General features: G+C 34.4%; 1 protein-coding gene across 4 annotated transcripts in view; it reads right to left on the reverse strand.

Moving 5' to 3' along the window:
* The window catches only part of LOC135835674 (calponin homology domain-containing protein DDB_G0272472-like), a 51,727-nt gene extending 37,826 nt beyond the window's left edge, over positions 1-13,901 (reverse strand). For 2 of the 4 annotated variants that reach the window (XM_065350049.1, XM_065350048.1), the window contains exons 1-2: positions 13,800-13,901; positions 13,363-13,521 (exon numbers count right to left, since the gene is read on the reverse strand). In XM_065350049.1, the coding sequence (XP_065206121.1) occupies positions 13,363-13,519 (157 nt within the window). In that variant the 5' untranslated portion in view covers positions 13,520-13,521; positions 13,800-13,901. Of the gene's footprint in view, positions 1-2,493; positions 3,204-13,362; positions 13,522-13,799 lie in introns of those variants that run through there. The other 2 variants (XR_010556934.1, XM_065350050.1) reach the window with 2 other exon arrangements.
* Positions 13,902-15,460: the final 1,559 nt, after the last annotated feature.

Genomic DNA, 15,460 nt, shown 5'->3' on the forward strand with positions numbered 1-15,460 from the left:
AATCTGTACCTACTAAAAATTTAAATTTTTAATAGGTAGTCTGAACGATTGTTACCTACTAATAATCATAGATAGGTACCTATCTAATATTTTTATTCTTTTCCTCCTTCACACTTCACATGTTTTTTGTAAAATATGTACAATTCGAAAAGAAATTGCGTGGGATTGCTTTTGATGAAGAATAAATTAATGAAATGAAAGACAAAAGTCGCGATTTTTTTCTTTACAGTATAATGGTGATTTTTTTTTTCCAAAGTGGAGCAGAAATGTGACGCAAAGAACTTTTTTAATGATATGATATTCCCATTTAACTTATATTTTAAATGAAAATATTTCTCATGTAACTTTTTTGATGATAGGAGGGAGAGAAGATTCAGTATTTTTATTATTGGTCGTGATAGATTTGAATTTTTTTTTAAATTTTGAAGTGTATCTCGAGAAAAAATGCTGAAGGAACAATTAAAAAAGTGAATACAATTTAGTAATCAAAATTGTACATTTTTTAAAAGCAATATCAAAAGTTTAAAACGAGTCCCATCGAAAAATGATTGGATTTGACCAGTTGCGGATATTCCATGGGTCCAATTTAACCTGATGAGATATGGTCAGCTGAAAGTTTTTATCGGATTAGATCTGTTCATATTTAATCAGATCCCATAGGGAAGATTTGATTGGATCCGACCAGATCTGCATAAATCTAATCAAGCCCGAACATTTCCCAGATCCAAGATCTGACTAGATTTGGTCAGTTGAGAGTTTTGATCGGATCAGATCTGTTCATAGCTGATCAGATCTAATCATTTTCCTTGACGGGATCATACAGCTTGATGAAATTTTTTTAAATCATACAATTTGTTCAATGTTTTTAAGATGAGTCCTCTTCGTCTTCTCAATTTTTCTCTTTCGAATTTCATTGAATTGAATATTTGATCCTCTTACCAACTATTTCAGATGACTTCAAGGGTCAATAACACTTGAAAATGATCATTTGAGGCCAAGTGTTATATAGCTGTACCATTCATAATGTGGTGCTTTGTCATGAAAAGGTCAATGTACGGCCTTCCAAATGATATGAGTGGAATCCAAACTCGATGAAGGACAGCTAGCAGGACCCTTATTGGCTATAGGTACCTAATACCTATTAAATTCATTTCATCAATTCTATGTACACAAGTTCGCAGTGAAAATGTCTTCAATCTTCAATATTGGCTTAGTTATACATATTCAGACATTTCAAGCAATTTTTTTTTCAAAAACATGGGGTACATTGTGATCAGGGGCCCCGACTTACATATAAGCAGCATGTACTGGATTTCATCACATTTCTTTCGCATCATTCACTAGGATTTTTTTACCAACTGAAATAACGAATAGAATTTGACGAAGGGTTCAATTAACGCATTCATGTTTCTGAGTTTACTCTTTTATCCGTTAACTATGATCATTTATAATTAGGTATTTTTCAATTTTAGTGAGTGACTCATATATGAGGTTCCAATAATACAAAATACTTTAATCAAATTGAATTTTCTCACTTCTACTTGAAATATTTTTCTAGGGAAAAAACCAGTATCCTACAGATAGATAACTTTATTCGCTACAGGTAGGTACCTATCTAATTTGGTCTTTTCAATTTTTTCCCAAGATTTTTTTTTCAAAAATCGATTTTTTGTGATGGGAAAGTTGAAACAAATGTCAACCTTTTCCATCACAAACCAACTTAAATTCAAAATCATTTTGTTGCTTACAACAGTAAAATTTTCTATAGGTAATTAGCATCTAATTTTTCGCTTGTTGGAAAACTCAATTCACTCGAGCATTAAAAAAATTATAGTAAAATTTTATTTTCAACCTTACACGCCACTAATCTGTCCATTTTGGCACCTCCTTCCAAAGTAATTGCCTCTCACATCATTATCACTCGATTAAACTTGATCCACCACGAGTAAACACGTCCAGGTTTTCATAAAACAGTGAGAAAAAAATCATAAAAATCAGTTCCCTTTCGTTTACTTAATACTCGTTCAATTTTTCGCTGTCAGTAACACGACGTTTGATTGGCACTTGCACGAGTAAAAGGTATATACCCAATGAGGAAACTTATGTACCTAAAAGCTACGTTGGTGTAATTGCACTTTGTAAGCTTTTATGTGATTTTTTCCACAACACTTGTGCGTTAATTTTATCGTCAAGAAGAGTATACTACAGACTACAGAACGTACGTATTCTTGAATGGAGCTCTCGAACGAGATTATTTTGCAATTTATTAAACGCCACATGGAAAGGGTGGATTCTTGTTACAGGTGCACTTGTGTCTGGGGCGATTACGATGCAACAATTCGATCGATAATAAGGGTATTACCGCCAAGTCGAGAGATGCGGTTGAGGTTTTCTTTCGATAAAGAAATGACTCGAAATGTTTGGGAAAATAAATTGGATTTTCGTAGACGCGAGAAAAACACCAAGAGTAGGTAAAAAACAACTCGCACTTACCCTTTCTAAAATACGACTGAATGCATCCCATTTTCTCACTTCGGCAACTTTGTATCTCACAAAACACTATAAATATGCGATTAAAAAATTATACGTTTAACTCGAATACTATTCATGGCGATACGCGAACAAACACAAACACACAGAGAGCGAAAATAAAAAGCGAATCGAAGACGTGATTTACGAGCGAAGAAATTAACAAAAAAAAAAATAAAAATTGCAAATTCGATGCGGCGAAATGGAAATATAGAAAACGAATTTGTCAACACGACGACGATACGAGTAAGGCTATAATTATGTACAAGTTCTGGTCTATATCTGGCTACAGTGACATTTCGGAAGAAGCGATTAAACACCGATCGAGCAAGGAGGTACGAAAAATTACTCGACGAGCGCGTCCGAGCTTCTAGCAAGATGAGTGAGCGGAGGGGGCGAGAGACCAGCGAGCTTTTTTTATCAGTACACTAATCGCGCTTATCACTATCAGTAGGTACCTAACGTAACGAAAATCGTTGCGGTGATATTAAATTTTGCTCGACAGATTTTGGGCGGTTGAAGTGTTTTGAAATTGAAATGCGTGTACGTGTATATGCGATTGCGATGCGATCCTTATCAAAGCATCCTACATTAAACGAGCCAGCAGCAAAACGCGAACGACGACTCTCGTCGGTCGGCAGCGCGTTCGAATTCGCACTGTATGACGAGCTTTTATCGAAATGTTGAATCTTCCAGAAAACGGAGGCTGGAACTTTTATCGAATAACTGAAATTTTCACCCTACTTTGCTCTTCGGTCCTCCGCCACCGCAAGCTCACCCGCCAACTCGAATTCTCCTCCTTTTCTCGCTCCTCTCGCGTGCTTCTCGTTTCTGTCAAGCTAAACGCTCGCTATAGCTCTACGGAGTACGGAGCGTAGAGCGAATATCGTGCAATATGTCTGAACGTGGACCTAGGTAACCGTATCCAAAGCGCAAGCGCTTTTACAACCTTTTCGCTTTCCTTCATCTCTCTCGCCTTATATTTATAGTATTATATTTTATACCACCTTTTGTAATGCTTATTCCACTTGCAATCTTTTTTAAAGAGCTATTTTGCAGATTTTTTCCCTCCAAAACAAATGTTTTTGTTTTTATTCAAATATCCCACACAATCGCGTTGATTTTGCTCTATTTTACGAAATTTTCATCCTTTTTGGAGAAAACGAATGTTCATGGTGGCAGGGATATACGTAAGTGTAGATGTAGGCAGGTGTTAGTTTATCCTTATATCCCTGCATAAACCTTGCCCTAGTCTGCAAATTTACGACTTAACCGGTTCTCTCACTCTTTCATTCGTGTAGTACTATTTTCGAATCGCATGGATGGTGGAATTTTCGCAATTATTTTCTCAGACGATCGTTTAATTGTTAAATGGCCTGGTTTCATGCTTAATACGTATCACAATGTAGTCTTTCTTCGCAATGTGTCACTCCCACAATTACTCTTCTCACCGTCCCTTCTCTTCGTCCCTTGTCAACGGGTACTTACCTACTTCGCGTGCGTTTTCTGAATGGTACAGCGATACTACTAGTCGTAAATTTTATTTTCCAAAGATGTTCGAAAGGGTCATTTTGTTAACAATTTGGCTAATTCGTTTTACTTCTGTTTGGCTATGTAAGGGAGAGGGAATGAAGGGAAAGTAGTACGAGGAAAATGGAATTAAATGCTAGATTTTCTGATGTTTTATTTACGAAATTTGAAAAATATTAGAAAGATTTTTTCGTAGGGAAGGATTTTATTATCGAAAAATTTTTAGTTTTTTAAATATATTTTTTAAAAATTTCAAACAAGAGTAGCCACCTATCTTAACTCCGAATGAGCTGAAATATTGACTCACTGAAAGAGCATGTCAATGTCATCCCATATTTCAGAGCCAAATTTTAAGTTGCCAATGTTAATGTTTTGATTTTTTCCAAGTTTTTGAAAATGGTGGCGATAGCAATTGAATGGTGCTATTCAAGAAGGTCCTATCGCCAAAAAACTGGTTTTGAGAAAAACACATTTTTATATTTCAGTGTTTTGCTATTTTGGTTTACAATGATATAGCGAGCTCCGTTTTTTTTTATTGAACAGATGCATCTTTTCCACTATTTATTTCCTGCGTAGTTATTTTTTTTCCACCATCAATATTTCCATGGGAGCGCTTTACAAAAGAGACCTTGATAGGACCTTCTTGAAACGACAGGACCTTCTTGCGGTTATTCCACCTAAAAATCGATTTTATTCCTTCTCAAACCCACCAAAAACATGAAATAGTTCAGACAACTTGTTAGGTACGTAATTTACAAGTTTAAAACACCAACTCTTGAGGAAAAAATTAAATTCAGAATCACTTGATTTTTTTCATTTTTACAAAATTTGATTTCCGTCACACCCCACTCCCCCTCCCCCAAGGGGTCGGGCAAAAAAAAGGACATCGGATTCGAATTCCTCGTTGAAAATTACTACGAAATCACTACTTCCAACTCTTGAGTTTTGTTGTAAAACCCCATACGCGCCTTTTTTTGCCATCCAAGTCACTGTGGTGGGCCAGCCTCACCAACTTCACATGGCTGCTGTTTGTGAAAAACACCACATAGTGCACTGCGGTTTGCACCATTGTGTGCAGAAAATGTCAGAGATTCAAATTTCATGAACTCCTCAAAAAGGTCCTATCGGTCGATAGGACCTTCTTGAATAGCACCATTCAATTGGTTTTATTAATTTTATATAAAAACAGTAAATATAGAGATGAAAATCTTGAAATAAAGTTCTGTACTAAAGTCGACCCTCTGAATCGATTGTTACAATTTTCGAGTTGACTTGGAGCCTTCAGCAAAATGTGACTTTTCTCCAGCAATTTCAAATCACTCTAGAAAACATTGCAATCAATATCGGCAGCTAAAAATTATATCTATTCTGTCATATAGTCCGGCATTTTGAATCGATTGGGACAGATGAATTGCAAATCCAAGGTGACGAGTTGAAAAGTGTAAATATTTTTTACAAGTTGAAAATCTCAAAAAAAAAAATCCAAAAATCGCTAATTTAGTTGCTGCAAGTGCCCTACAAAGAAATTTCGAGTCTTTTCTTGATAGGTACGTATATTTGATTCTTAAAAAATACGTACAGTCTTCAATTCGTCACCTAGTATTTGTGATTCACACGCTCATTTTCATAGAAGATGCAAATCGAATCAAAAGTGTCCATGACTGTCCAACTTATTATGAAAGGATGGAACTTTCAACTATCAAAGTTTATTACAACGCCTTCTATACCACTTTTAAATCGCTAGAGAAAAGTAAAATTTTGCTGGAGGCTCCAGATTAGCTCGAACATGGTTGACAATTGATGGAGAGGGGGGAGGGGTTGAGGGTGAATTTCAGTTTCTGTTTTTGTTATTAAAAAAATAGGCTATTTCCACCTATTAAAAAATTCACCAAAATTGAAGAACTACCTTTGGCAACTCAACTCCAAAGAGGAGAGATAAATGAAAAGTAAACTTGGAGAGGAAAGAAATGAGAGATGAAAGAGGGTCACTTATTCGTATTTTTACATATACATATGTAGGTGTTTTAAACACTGCTCAGCTTTCCAAAACAAAATCCAATTTTTTCCAATGAATCTGAAGCCATTAGAAAATTTTTAATTTTCTCTATAAAGGCTATAGGTGGATAAGTATGGTGAATTAGCCCCCGAGAGCTTCGGGGTTGATATTTGCATGGAAGGTGGGTTGGGTACCCTTGCAAATATCAACCCTGAAGCTCTCGGGGGCAAATTCACCATACTTATCCACCAGCCTTTTTAAAATCCCTTTTGGATTATTCCAAATTGGTTTCTAGCTACTTTTGAGACATTCGGCTGAAAAAGTTAGTTTATTTAGAATTTCTGATCCATCTTCCCCTCTCTTCCCACCTCCCTGAAAAAATATTGAAAATGTTTTAATTTGATTTATTGAATGCAAATTTTATTGTTTTTTGGTACATCTGAAGGTTTTATTGATATTTAATAATATTCTCTATAGGTAAATTTTTGAAATCTTGCCAAATAAGTAAAATTAGACATAGGTAGGTATAGTTTCATTTTTCAGAGTTTTAGTACAGAAATTATTGAAATGGAAAAATGAAAAGCACAAAACAGTCTCATTTATCCTTTTTTCAACAGTACCTATGCATTGTTTAAACTTCTGCTCTACGAGTATAGAGAAAAAATTTACAAAGGATGGGCTTCATTTCATCACTTGTCACTGACATTAAAACTAAATGTCACAAAGTTTCTTTTCTATTGTAGGTATAAGGTGTCAAAGTACATTTTTCTGCTTTATTCTTAATTTTTTTACTCGTAAAGCAATTTCAAGGTAAAGTTTTTTCGTTTTTCAATCTTTATAACCGCACGCAGAATTTTCAAAGTGAGATGGAAAATTTCAAATTCCATTCATTAAATTTTTCCCTACATGCAAAAGCGTTGCCTTAGTGATGAGTAGGGCAATTATTTTTATGATATCGCATATTTTTTCCTGCTACACCAGATACCGCATATCGCAATTTTCTTCACGTTTCATGCAATTTCAAGACGAATGCTGAAATTTTATACCGCATATTTTCGCATATTTTGGGTATAAATGCATAAAAACGCTTATTTTAGTTAAAAAACGTCAAAATTTTGCTTATTTTGAGCTTTTTTGAGGTCGTTAAAGCTTTTTTGAGAAAAAAACGGCAAAAATCAGTCAACAAAACAAGGAAAACAAACAATTTGACATTTTTGATATTAAAAAAAAAAAAAAAAAAAAAAAAAACTGAATGTTTTTATTTGTGACTTCAAATGTATGATCGATGATACAATGAATTTTTATTGAAAAAAAAATATATGTATATTTGACGTTTCCTTTCTATTTTCTTATGTTTTTTGATATTTCACTGAAAATACAAACATTTTGATACCCATGATGGTGCACTTTTATTGCACTTATTTAAGCTTTTTCAAGTTTTTAGCGCATATAAATGCTTTTTTTCCAGATTTTTACAGCATATTATAAGCGCTTTTTTTGGTGTTTTTAGCGCATAAAAATAATTGCCCTAGTGATGAGTTTATAAGTAGGTTGTATTTTCTTTTTTTTTTCAGAAGAGCTGAAGGGAAGAAAAGAGAAAGGTCGCAAAAAGTTGGGGAGTGTTGTCAAAAAATCGTGGAAAAAATTTTGAGCCCCCGATTTTAATTTCTATTTTCTACTTGAGAATCAGAATTTTGAAATTTTTGAAGGGAGCTCGAAAAAATGTTGTACCTATTGAAAAACTTTGGTACTTTATCTGACAATTTTTTCTTCAATTCTTCATGCAGAATTTTGAAAAATTTCAAAACAACTCCATCCCCCCTCTTGGGTTATTTTTACGGTGACGAATCTAACAGTTGGAAACTAAAAGAATGAAATGGGAAAACATTGGATAGGTAGGTATTTACCTATTTGAAGTAGGAAATATAGGTACACTTAATCTGAAAATTATTTGAATAAAAAAAAGAATTTCTTCAAAATATCAAATCTTTATTTTAGTATCGGGGAAACCAAGAACGCGAAAAGTCTGGAAATTTAGCAGAAGAACAATCCATCTTTACGATAATCTGTGGCACCCTTTTGCGGCGTTGCTAGCTCTTACCATTAGATTAGAAAAAATATTCTCGGTCTTAAGTTCAACCTTGTAATGTCAAAGTACGAAGACCCTAAAACATGACTCATAGCTTATCTTCGTCTAGTCTAGGCAAATGTGATGTGCTGTTAAGTACGCGCAAATTACTCGCAAAGAAACTCTCTCACCGTCTCACCATATCTCGGTGTATACGAGTATATAAATCGTCAACGAAGCAATTGATGTTTACAATTTAGCAATTAGTGGTACAGTATATTTACAATAGTGTTTCGCAGAACGACTGCTGTATTCTAATTTGATGACAAAGCATCATATATACGAACAATGCGTTCGAACGATAACTAATCTACTATGTTCAAAGTGCTAACTTTATCATAATAGCAAAAGTCCGACCGCGAGCGTCGACATGACGCGGTGACGAGAGCTACAGAGGCAAAAAACAATCGAAAATTTATATTACCACGCACCTCACCTATAGTACAACGAAAACGACTACGTCTTCGCAAAATAAAAGAAGACGAAAAAAAAAAAGAAAATCACATCTCTGTGGGATTTTTTATCTGATAAAAATGAAAATATAATTTACGTCGGTTTGGCGAGAGCTTATATAATATTGTGAAATTCTAGGGCCAAAAACAGTAAGTATACTACCCAGTGAAATTGTATTGATTTGAAATACTCGTATTTCGACGAATCGGAATTTTCCAACGGTGAAAAGTGCTGACGTGCTTGGCCGATTGAAATTAAAAACAAAATTCCAGGCTAAAATCCACCCAACGCGAACGCAGCAAGCTTCTGTAAATCCTCCATAGTGTTTACAATCCGTGCCTTTTCGTCGTCCTGCTCAATAAGTATATCTACCTCGATGGTTACTCGCGGTTGAATTATTTCGAAAGCGTATTCCGCGAACGTGATGTCATTACCAGATCGTACTATAACCTCGATACCAATGAGGAAACACTTAACCCAATCTAAAGCTCAGGCCGGATGATAATTAGCTCAATCAAAATACCCTATATTTATAAAAAAAATATATATATACATTTCAACGCTTAGATTAACAAGAACTTGCACCTCTTGGCAGGCTGTCTGTTGTCAACCCTCTAAATCGATAGTCTTTTTTCTTAGAATAATGAATACAATATACATCCTCGTTTGTTATATAAATTTGATACTCGTCACAAGCTACGATGACGATGACGACGACGACGACGACGAATACCTACCGAAAGATATTAATTCTACCAACTCCTCGGGGACGTGCTAATTAATTAGAGAGGAAAAAAATACGCTCAGAGCTCAGCGGCGCGTTTTACCAAGACCTCGCCATGTTTTTCTTCTTTTTCATAAAGATAAATTCGCTCATTTTTCGCAAAACGTTTTTAATGGAAATGAAAAACAAGCTTCGAAGCGTGCTCCGGCTCTGTACACGTTTCAAAAGTCCAAAAACAATACAAAGAAAACCTCTCTCTGCTTCCTTCATCCATACACCTACCTACTTTTGTACGGTCAAAGGTCCGGGTACCTATTGATTTTAATTACAAAATTCTTTTCTTTTTTCTACTAAATTGTACCTATTTGTATTTCTCGTATGTCTGTAGATACCTACCTATATCTTCTAAATGAAGTGATAAGAAAGATTATCTCGATTCGAGTGTACGATTCGTACCCATCAGAAAACTCGGCCGCAAATATTTACATAGAACAACACAGTTGGCTTTTGTCGAAGTGAGCTTTATCGCCTCGCAGATGGTCGGAAACCAAAATGGCAATTTCGAATAAATCGTATCGACATTTCGTGTATAAAGATAGTACGTCATTCGATGGCATCTTTTGTAAGCTTAATGCATTTAATTAATTAGAAACTTCGCTCTGTCATTCGAGCCAAACCAACTGGAAGCCTTTTCAGTGCCTCCTACAAATACCGGAGCTTTGTTTGACTTTGGAAACTTTTTCAATGTCGTGTCACATATTAAATTAGTCGCTTCGAGCTTCTGGATTATTTTCCTCGTGTATTGGAAAATTTTGCTGGGGTTTACAAACTGTGTTTTTCAACTAAGTGATATAGGTTTTTACTGGTGTCGGAATAGGTTTAAAGGTCAAGGAAAAGTAAATAGGGTGACCATAGAAGATCTATACAATGTGTTTTCAGAAATAAACTGTGAAATCGAGGAGAATATTATAGGTTTTTATGAATGAAAGTTTTCAAGCATAAAGCATTTTTCAATGATCCAATACCTACTTATTTAGCTACCTACCTATTTATAAAATTAACAAATATTTGTCACTTGACGTTAGTGAAATACTTAATCAGGATATTTTCTGTTCTCCAAAAAGATCTCGCACCTATTTTACTCACCAACTATTATGCAATATTTACAGTGTTACACCTTTATGGATACATTTGTCTAGCTCCTAAAAATGGAAGTCACAGAAAGCTTTTTTTTGATCAGTTTGACTTTTGCAGGCTATGTCCTGTCAATGAAGGAAGAGGATCCAAGGAACAGCTTACATTCAGAATATTTGAACTTTTTTTTTTTGATTTTGAAAAAAAATGATGATAAAAAGAGGTAGTCATTTTGCGTTTTTTCTGAAAAAATCCAAAATTAACCTGGAATCTGAGAGCTCCAGTTGAGGCCGAAATGGTGGAATTCGATTTGGAAGAACTTGATTTTTTTTTAAAAAAAAAAAGAGTATTTCATAAAATCGACCCTTATGAATTTCCAAAAATTGTCAAAAATTAAATAATCAACTCTTTTCAGACTATGCACTTTCCATTTTACAAAAGTCATGCCTTCGTTCAAATAGAAATAGAAGACGGGCATCTTTAGTGGGTTCCTTCTGAAGCAAAATTAGAGTTGAGCTAAGCAAGACTAAGGATTGAGCTGACGATGAGATTATTATTACTTAGTTCATTAATGTGACTTAAGTTTATTTTTTCACTTCCGTGTGAAATGAATACCGAGTATAATTAATAAATTAATTGCTACATTCATTTAAAATGACTTCTTCCTTCCATTAGCATCGCTATTGTATTTTTTTCATGTCGTAAGTATTGCCTATCAGAGGAAATAAGGCAACCGTTAAAAATAGAAAGGCAGGGCTGGAGCGATGAAAGTTTACTTCCATAGCTGTGCATACATATAGGAGTTTGTTCCACGCTCATTGGGTCTTTTTGAGGAAAACGGTTGACACAATAGGGCGCAATCAAATTTTAAAGTCAAGCCCTCTTCCAATTTCATTTCTAACGATTGCAAAATTACTCAAAAGTGACCATTAAAATTTAGTAAGAATTTCATACATTGAAATGAAAACGTTTTTTGAGCATTTCTGAAGGATTTTCAGCCCAAAATTAGATCAGGATTTTCAGAATTGAACGTGTATGCCACGGGATGGAATATATCAAAATGGGTTAAATTTTAAATCCAAAATAGAATCATTTCTCTCAAAAGTGACATTCGATCTATAAAAATGGTCATGTAAAGAGAAAATTCAGCGTTGAAAGGCAGTCTACTAGATTGGTATGATACTTTTAATGCCTCTTGAAAATTTCAAATGTCAGAAATTCAGTAAATAAAATTAATTTATTGGCTCCTTCTATTTTTTTAAAAATTTGTTGTTGAATTTGCTTTGTATTATCACATGATTTTCTCTGTGACCCGTTTGAATGGTTCCTACCCAAAAAATTGACTCAATTTGGAGCTCAAAATTTTTCAAAAATACCCAAAAAAAATTTAAACGTAAATATCTATTTTTCTCCGAAAATTTTAGCCAACTTTGATAAGCCCCATGGCACTTTTTCCAAAATCTCAAAAATAATGACCCCATTTTCTGCTTAAAATTCTTCAGAAATGCTCGAATACGATATTTTGTGCCAAAATATTTGGATTTCACCAGCAATTTTAATCCGTTTTGATAGGTCGCATCAGTCGCATGACACTTTTTCAAAAATCCTAAAAATCATGATCCCATTTCAAGCTTATAATTCTTCAGAAATGCTTAAATGTCATTTTCGTAAAATATTTGAATTTCTCCCACAGTTTCAATCCATTTTGATAAGTCGCATGACACTTTTTAAAAATTCCTGAAAACCATGACTAAATTATGGACTCAATTTGCACATTTTAAAAAATCCTTTGAGCCACTTTTCATCTTGAAAAAAATTTAAACTTGGATCAAACCTAAATGAGAGAAGCTGAAACTTAATTTATACTGCTCCATTTCAGACTTTCCGAATCAACTGGTGGTGGTTTAGAAGTGATTTTGGAGCTTCCAGCGAATTTTTAGATATTTTCATATCAGAAAAATTGCCATAAAAAGAACTGAAGTTGTATTGTGACTTTTCAGATCGATCTGGGCAAGTGTTCTCATTTTTAACACTATTTTCTATGGTTTCAAACCCATGTTTAATACACAGTACTTACTCAAGTTTCTTTGAAGAATGAAAAATTAAAAAATTTATTGGAGGCACCAGGATAGTTGAAAAGAACTACAGACGATTTTGGAAAGAAAAATGTACTTAGTAGTAACTATAAACTGCAGCAGAATTTAAAGGCATTCATTACATGTAATTTGATTATTTTTATGTCAATTTTTCCGTCTTTGGAAAATTCGAATATTCGTAGGAAGCTCTAAACGGATTGAAACTACCACCAATCGATTCAGGACATCAAAAATAGCACATTACTTGATCAAATTTCAACTTTTTATCTCAATTTAATCAAATTAATTTAATTTTGTGCAAAATGAACCAATTTTCGAGTTTTTGAAAATTAATTAAAAATTTAATAAGATGATTCAACAAAATCTATGTGCTCGTAAAAAGTACTTCGAAAATTGCAAATTTTCTTCAGTTCCACCTCACATTTATTTTTATAGAATATCTTGATAAAAAGCATCATAAATTTTAAATGTCCCAGGAAATGATTCGTTCCATGATCTTGGGTCAAAATAAAAAAAATAATTACGAAATTGCAAATTACGATTTACCTATGTAGGTAAAACACGCAGAAGGTAACATTTGTTTAGCACTATACGCACGTGACCCTCAAAAAAATCAATGTCAATTTGCAACTAGATATCCCAGAAATGCCACATAAAGTCATAAAGTCTCTCTTTTTCCCATTACATATCCACATTTAATTCAAAATTTCAATTCGTTATCCACGTTCCGAGAAGGGTTTCTAGGTCACAAAGCATCATAGCAGGTACTCACCTTCATTTCTCTTATCGATCAACGTTTTCAAGTAATCTGCGATAAATAATTCCAAATTTTTTGGCTGCTCTTTCAAAACAGCTCTGATGATTTCCTCTAGCAGATAATCCAAGCCACCAGGAACCTTGTATCTGAACGGTGGCGTTAATGCATTCATTTCTGCAAGAAAATAAAAATCAAGGCGTCGCGTTAAAAACTCTATAATTATGACGTTAGTTAGGTAGATTAGTAGATTATCACACGACGCGAAAATACGAGAACATTAATTGTATAGGCTTAGCAGCTACCCATATAACTGCATTACTAAATAATCGCAAAACCTGAATACTTCTAGTTTTACACTTTTAAAACGATCATTACCGGCGTTTATAACATTTTTTTTAACTGTTACGACCTAATTTTAGATAGGTATAGATATAGATAGATTAGTCAGTTACCAGTTGTACGATTACTCTTCCTGTGTTGATGTATGCTACGCGATATCGCGACAATGTTACGCGGCAGGTCAAACTACGACTATACGAGCTTGAAAATTTATCGTATACGATGGATTTCTTACCTATATTTTACGTACGTACCTATTTATGGTTGAAAAAATGTAAAAGCTCGACACTTGTTTATGAATCGTTTCCATAGAGAGCTTATATTGAATCGCGATTCTTATAATATCTGTCTAGAGACTCCGGTAAGGTACCTAGGTTGCATGTTTTAAAAGTTACCTACCTACCTACCTACCATAAATACGAACGTAAATACCTACATAGTATCGATGGTGACGAAAAAAACTTACTCCGGTTACCCCCGCCCCCCTGCGTTCTGCGTTTAATCGAAAGCTGCGCTGACGACAAACGACGCGACGTAATTACCATTTGAACCGAGCTAATGAAGCAGAATAAGCCTATGGATATCGAAAGTCATTGAGAAGCGTGCTTTTAAAGGTTTTTAACCGCGTGGACATAGGTCAAGAACCAAGAAAATCGATTTTTACCTTGGAAAATATCTCGACTGTGTAAATTATCCAGACGAAGGTTCATGTCGATGTACTTATTACTATTGTATAAGCTTAATAAGTATTTCGCGTGCTGATGTACACTATAGATTATGTGCTTTTTTTGGTGAGATTTTTTTTTACGATATCGTATCGAGGATAAAGAAATGAGATGGTCAAGTTCAAATTCCAAAAATAAGTCATGTGATTACATTTTGATTTTGAGATATCCTTTAAAAAAACTTCTTGAGATAATTACAGATATCATTTGGTGAAATCAAATGTCTTTGAAATTTCACGAACTGGAGACAATAAAATTAGGTATTAAATTTCGACTTTAGCCTATTCTGAGAAGTGATGGGCCCTTTTGAGGAAAAACCATAGCCTATTTTGTTCTCCTTTAAAAAGCAGAACAGAACAACTTTTGCTCAAGTAGGTATTCGAGGTTTGCTTAACTCTGATACCCCCACCACCAAAATTTCACTGCCGAAAATGACATGACCATTTTTGGTGATTTATATATATGAGTATTTTACCTACCTTCTTTTTAAAAAAAAGAAAATTATTCTGTAAAAATGAACTCCTCCGAACCAACTTTAATGCTTTTCAGCCATTCTAGAGCCTCCAGCGTGATTTGGGCATCTAAAAATTGAATCGCAGCTTGTATTCTTGACCTCTTTGACGAGTTAATCCACATTTGAGTCGATTTCCAGGCAAACACTTTGAGGCTGGTTTTTTTGGTCAGCATTGGGGTAAAAAAATCGAAACATGAAAAATTTTCTGTTTGTATGAGATGATTTTTGAAATGAGAGCAAATGACTGTATTTGGACTGTAACCAACCCCGGACGCGGATTTTATCATTTCTCGAGCCGTTCTGGAGTCTCCAACGCGATGTGAAAATTAATTTGGACAACTATAATTGAATCGGCGAGAACAGAAAGGGACCAAGTCATATTTTCGGAAATTTTTTTTCACGGATATTCAAAGTACGGCGGATCGACTTGTGATGTCAGATTTCTGCAAAACTGCCGGGAATGTGGTATTTGGGCGCAGAAAAGGGCCAGATCTGCATTGATGACTTTTTTGTTAAATTTTTTGAATTCCTTGAA

The sequence above is a fragment of the Planococcus citri genome, chromosome 2 (genome assembly GCF_950023065.1).
Source record: "Planococcus citri chromosome 2, ihPlaCitr1.1, whole genome shotgun sequence".
Classification (NCBI taxonomy): domain Eukaryota; kingdom Metazoa; phylum Arthropoda; class Insecta; order Hemiptera; family Pseudococcidae; genus Planococcus; species Planococcus citri.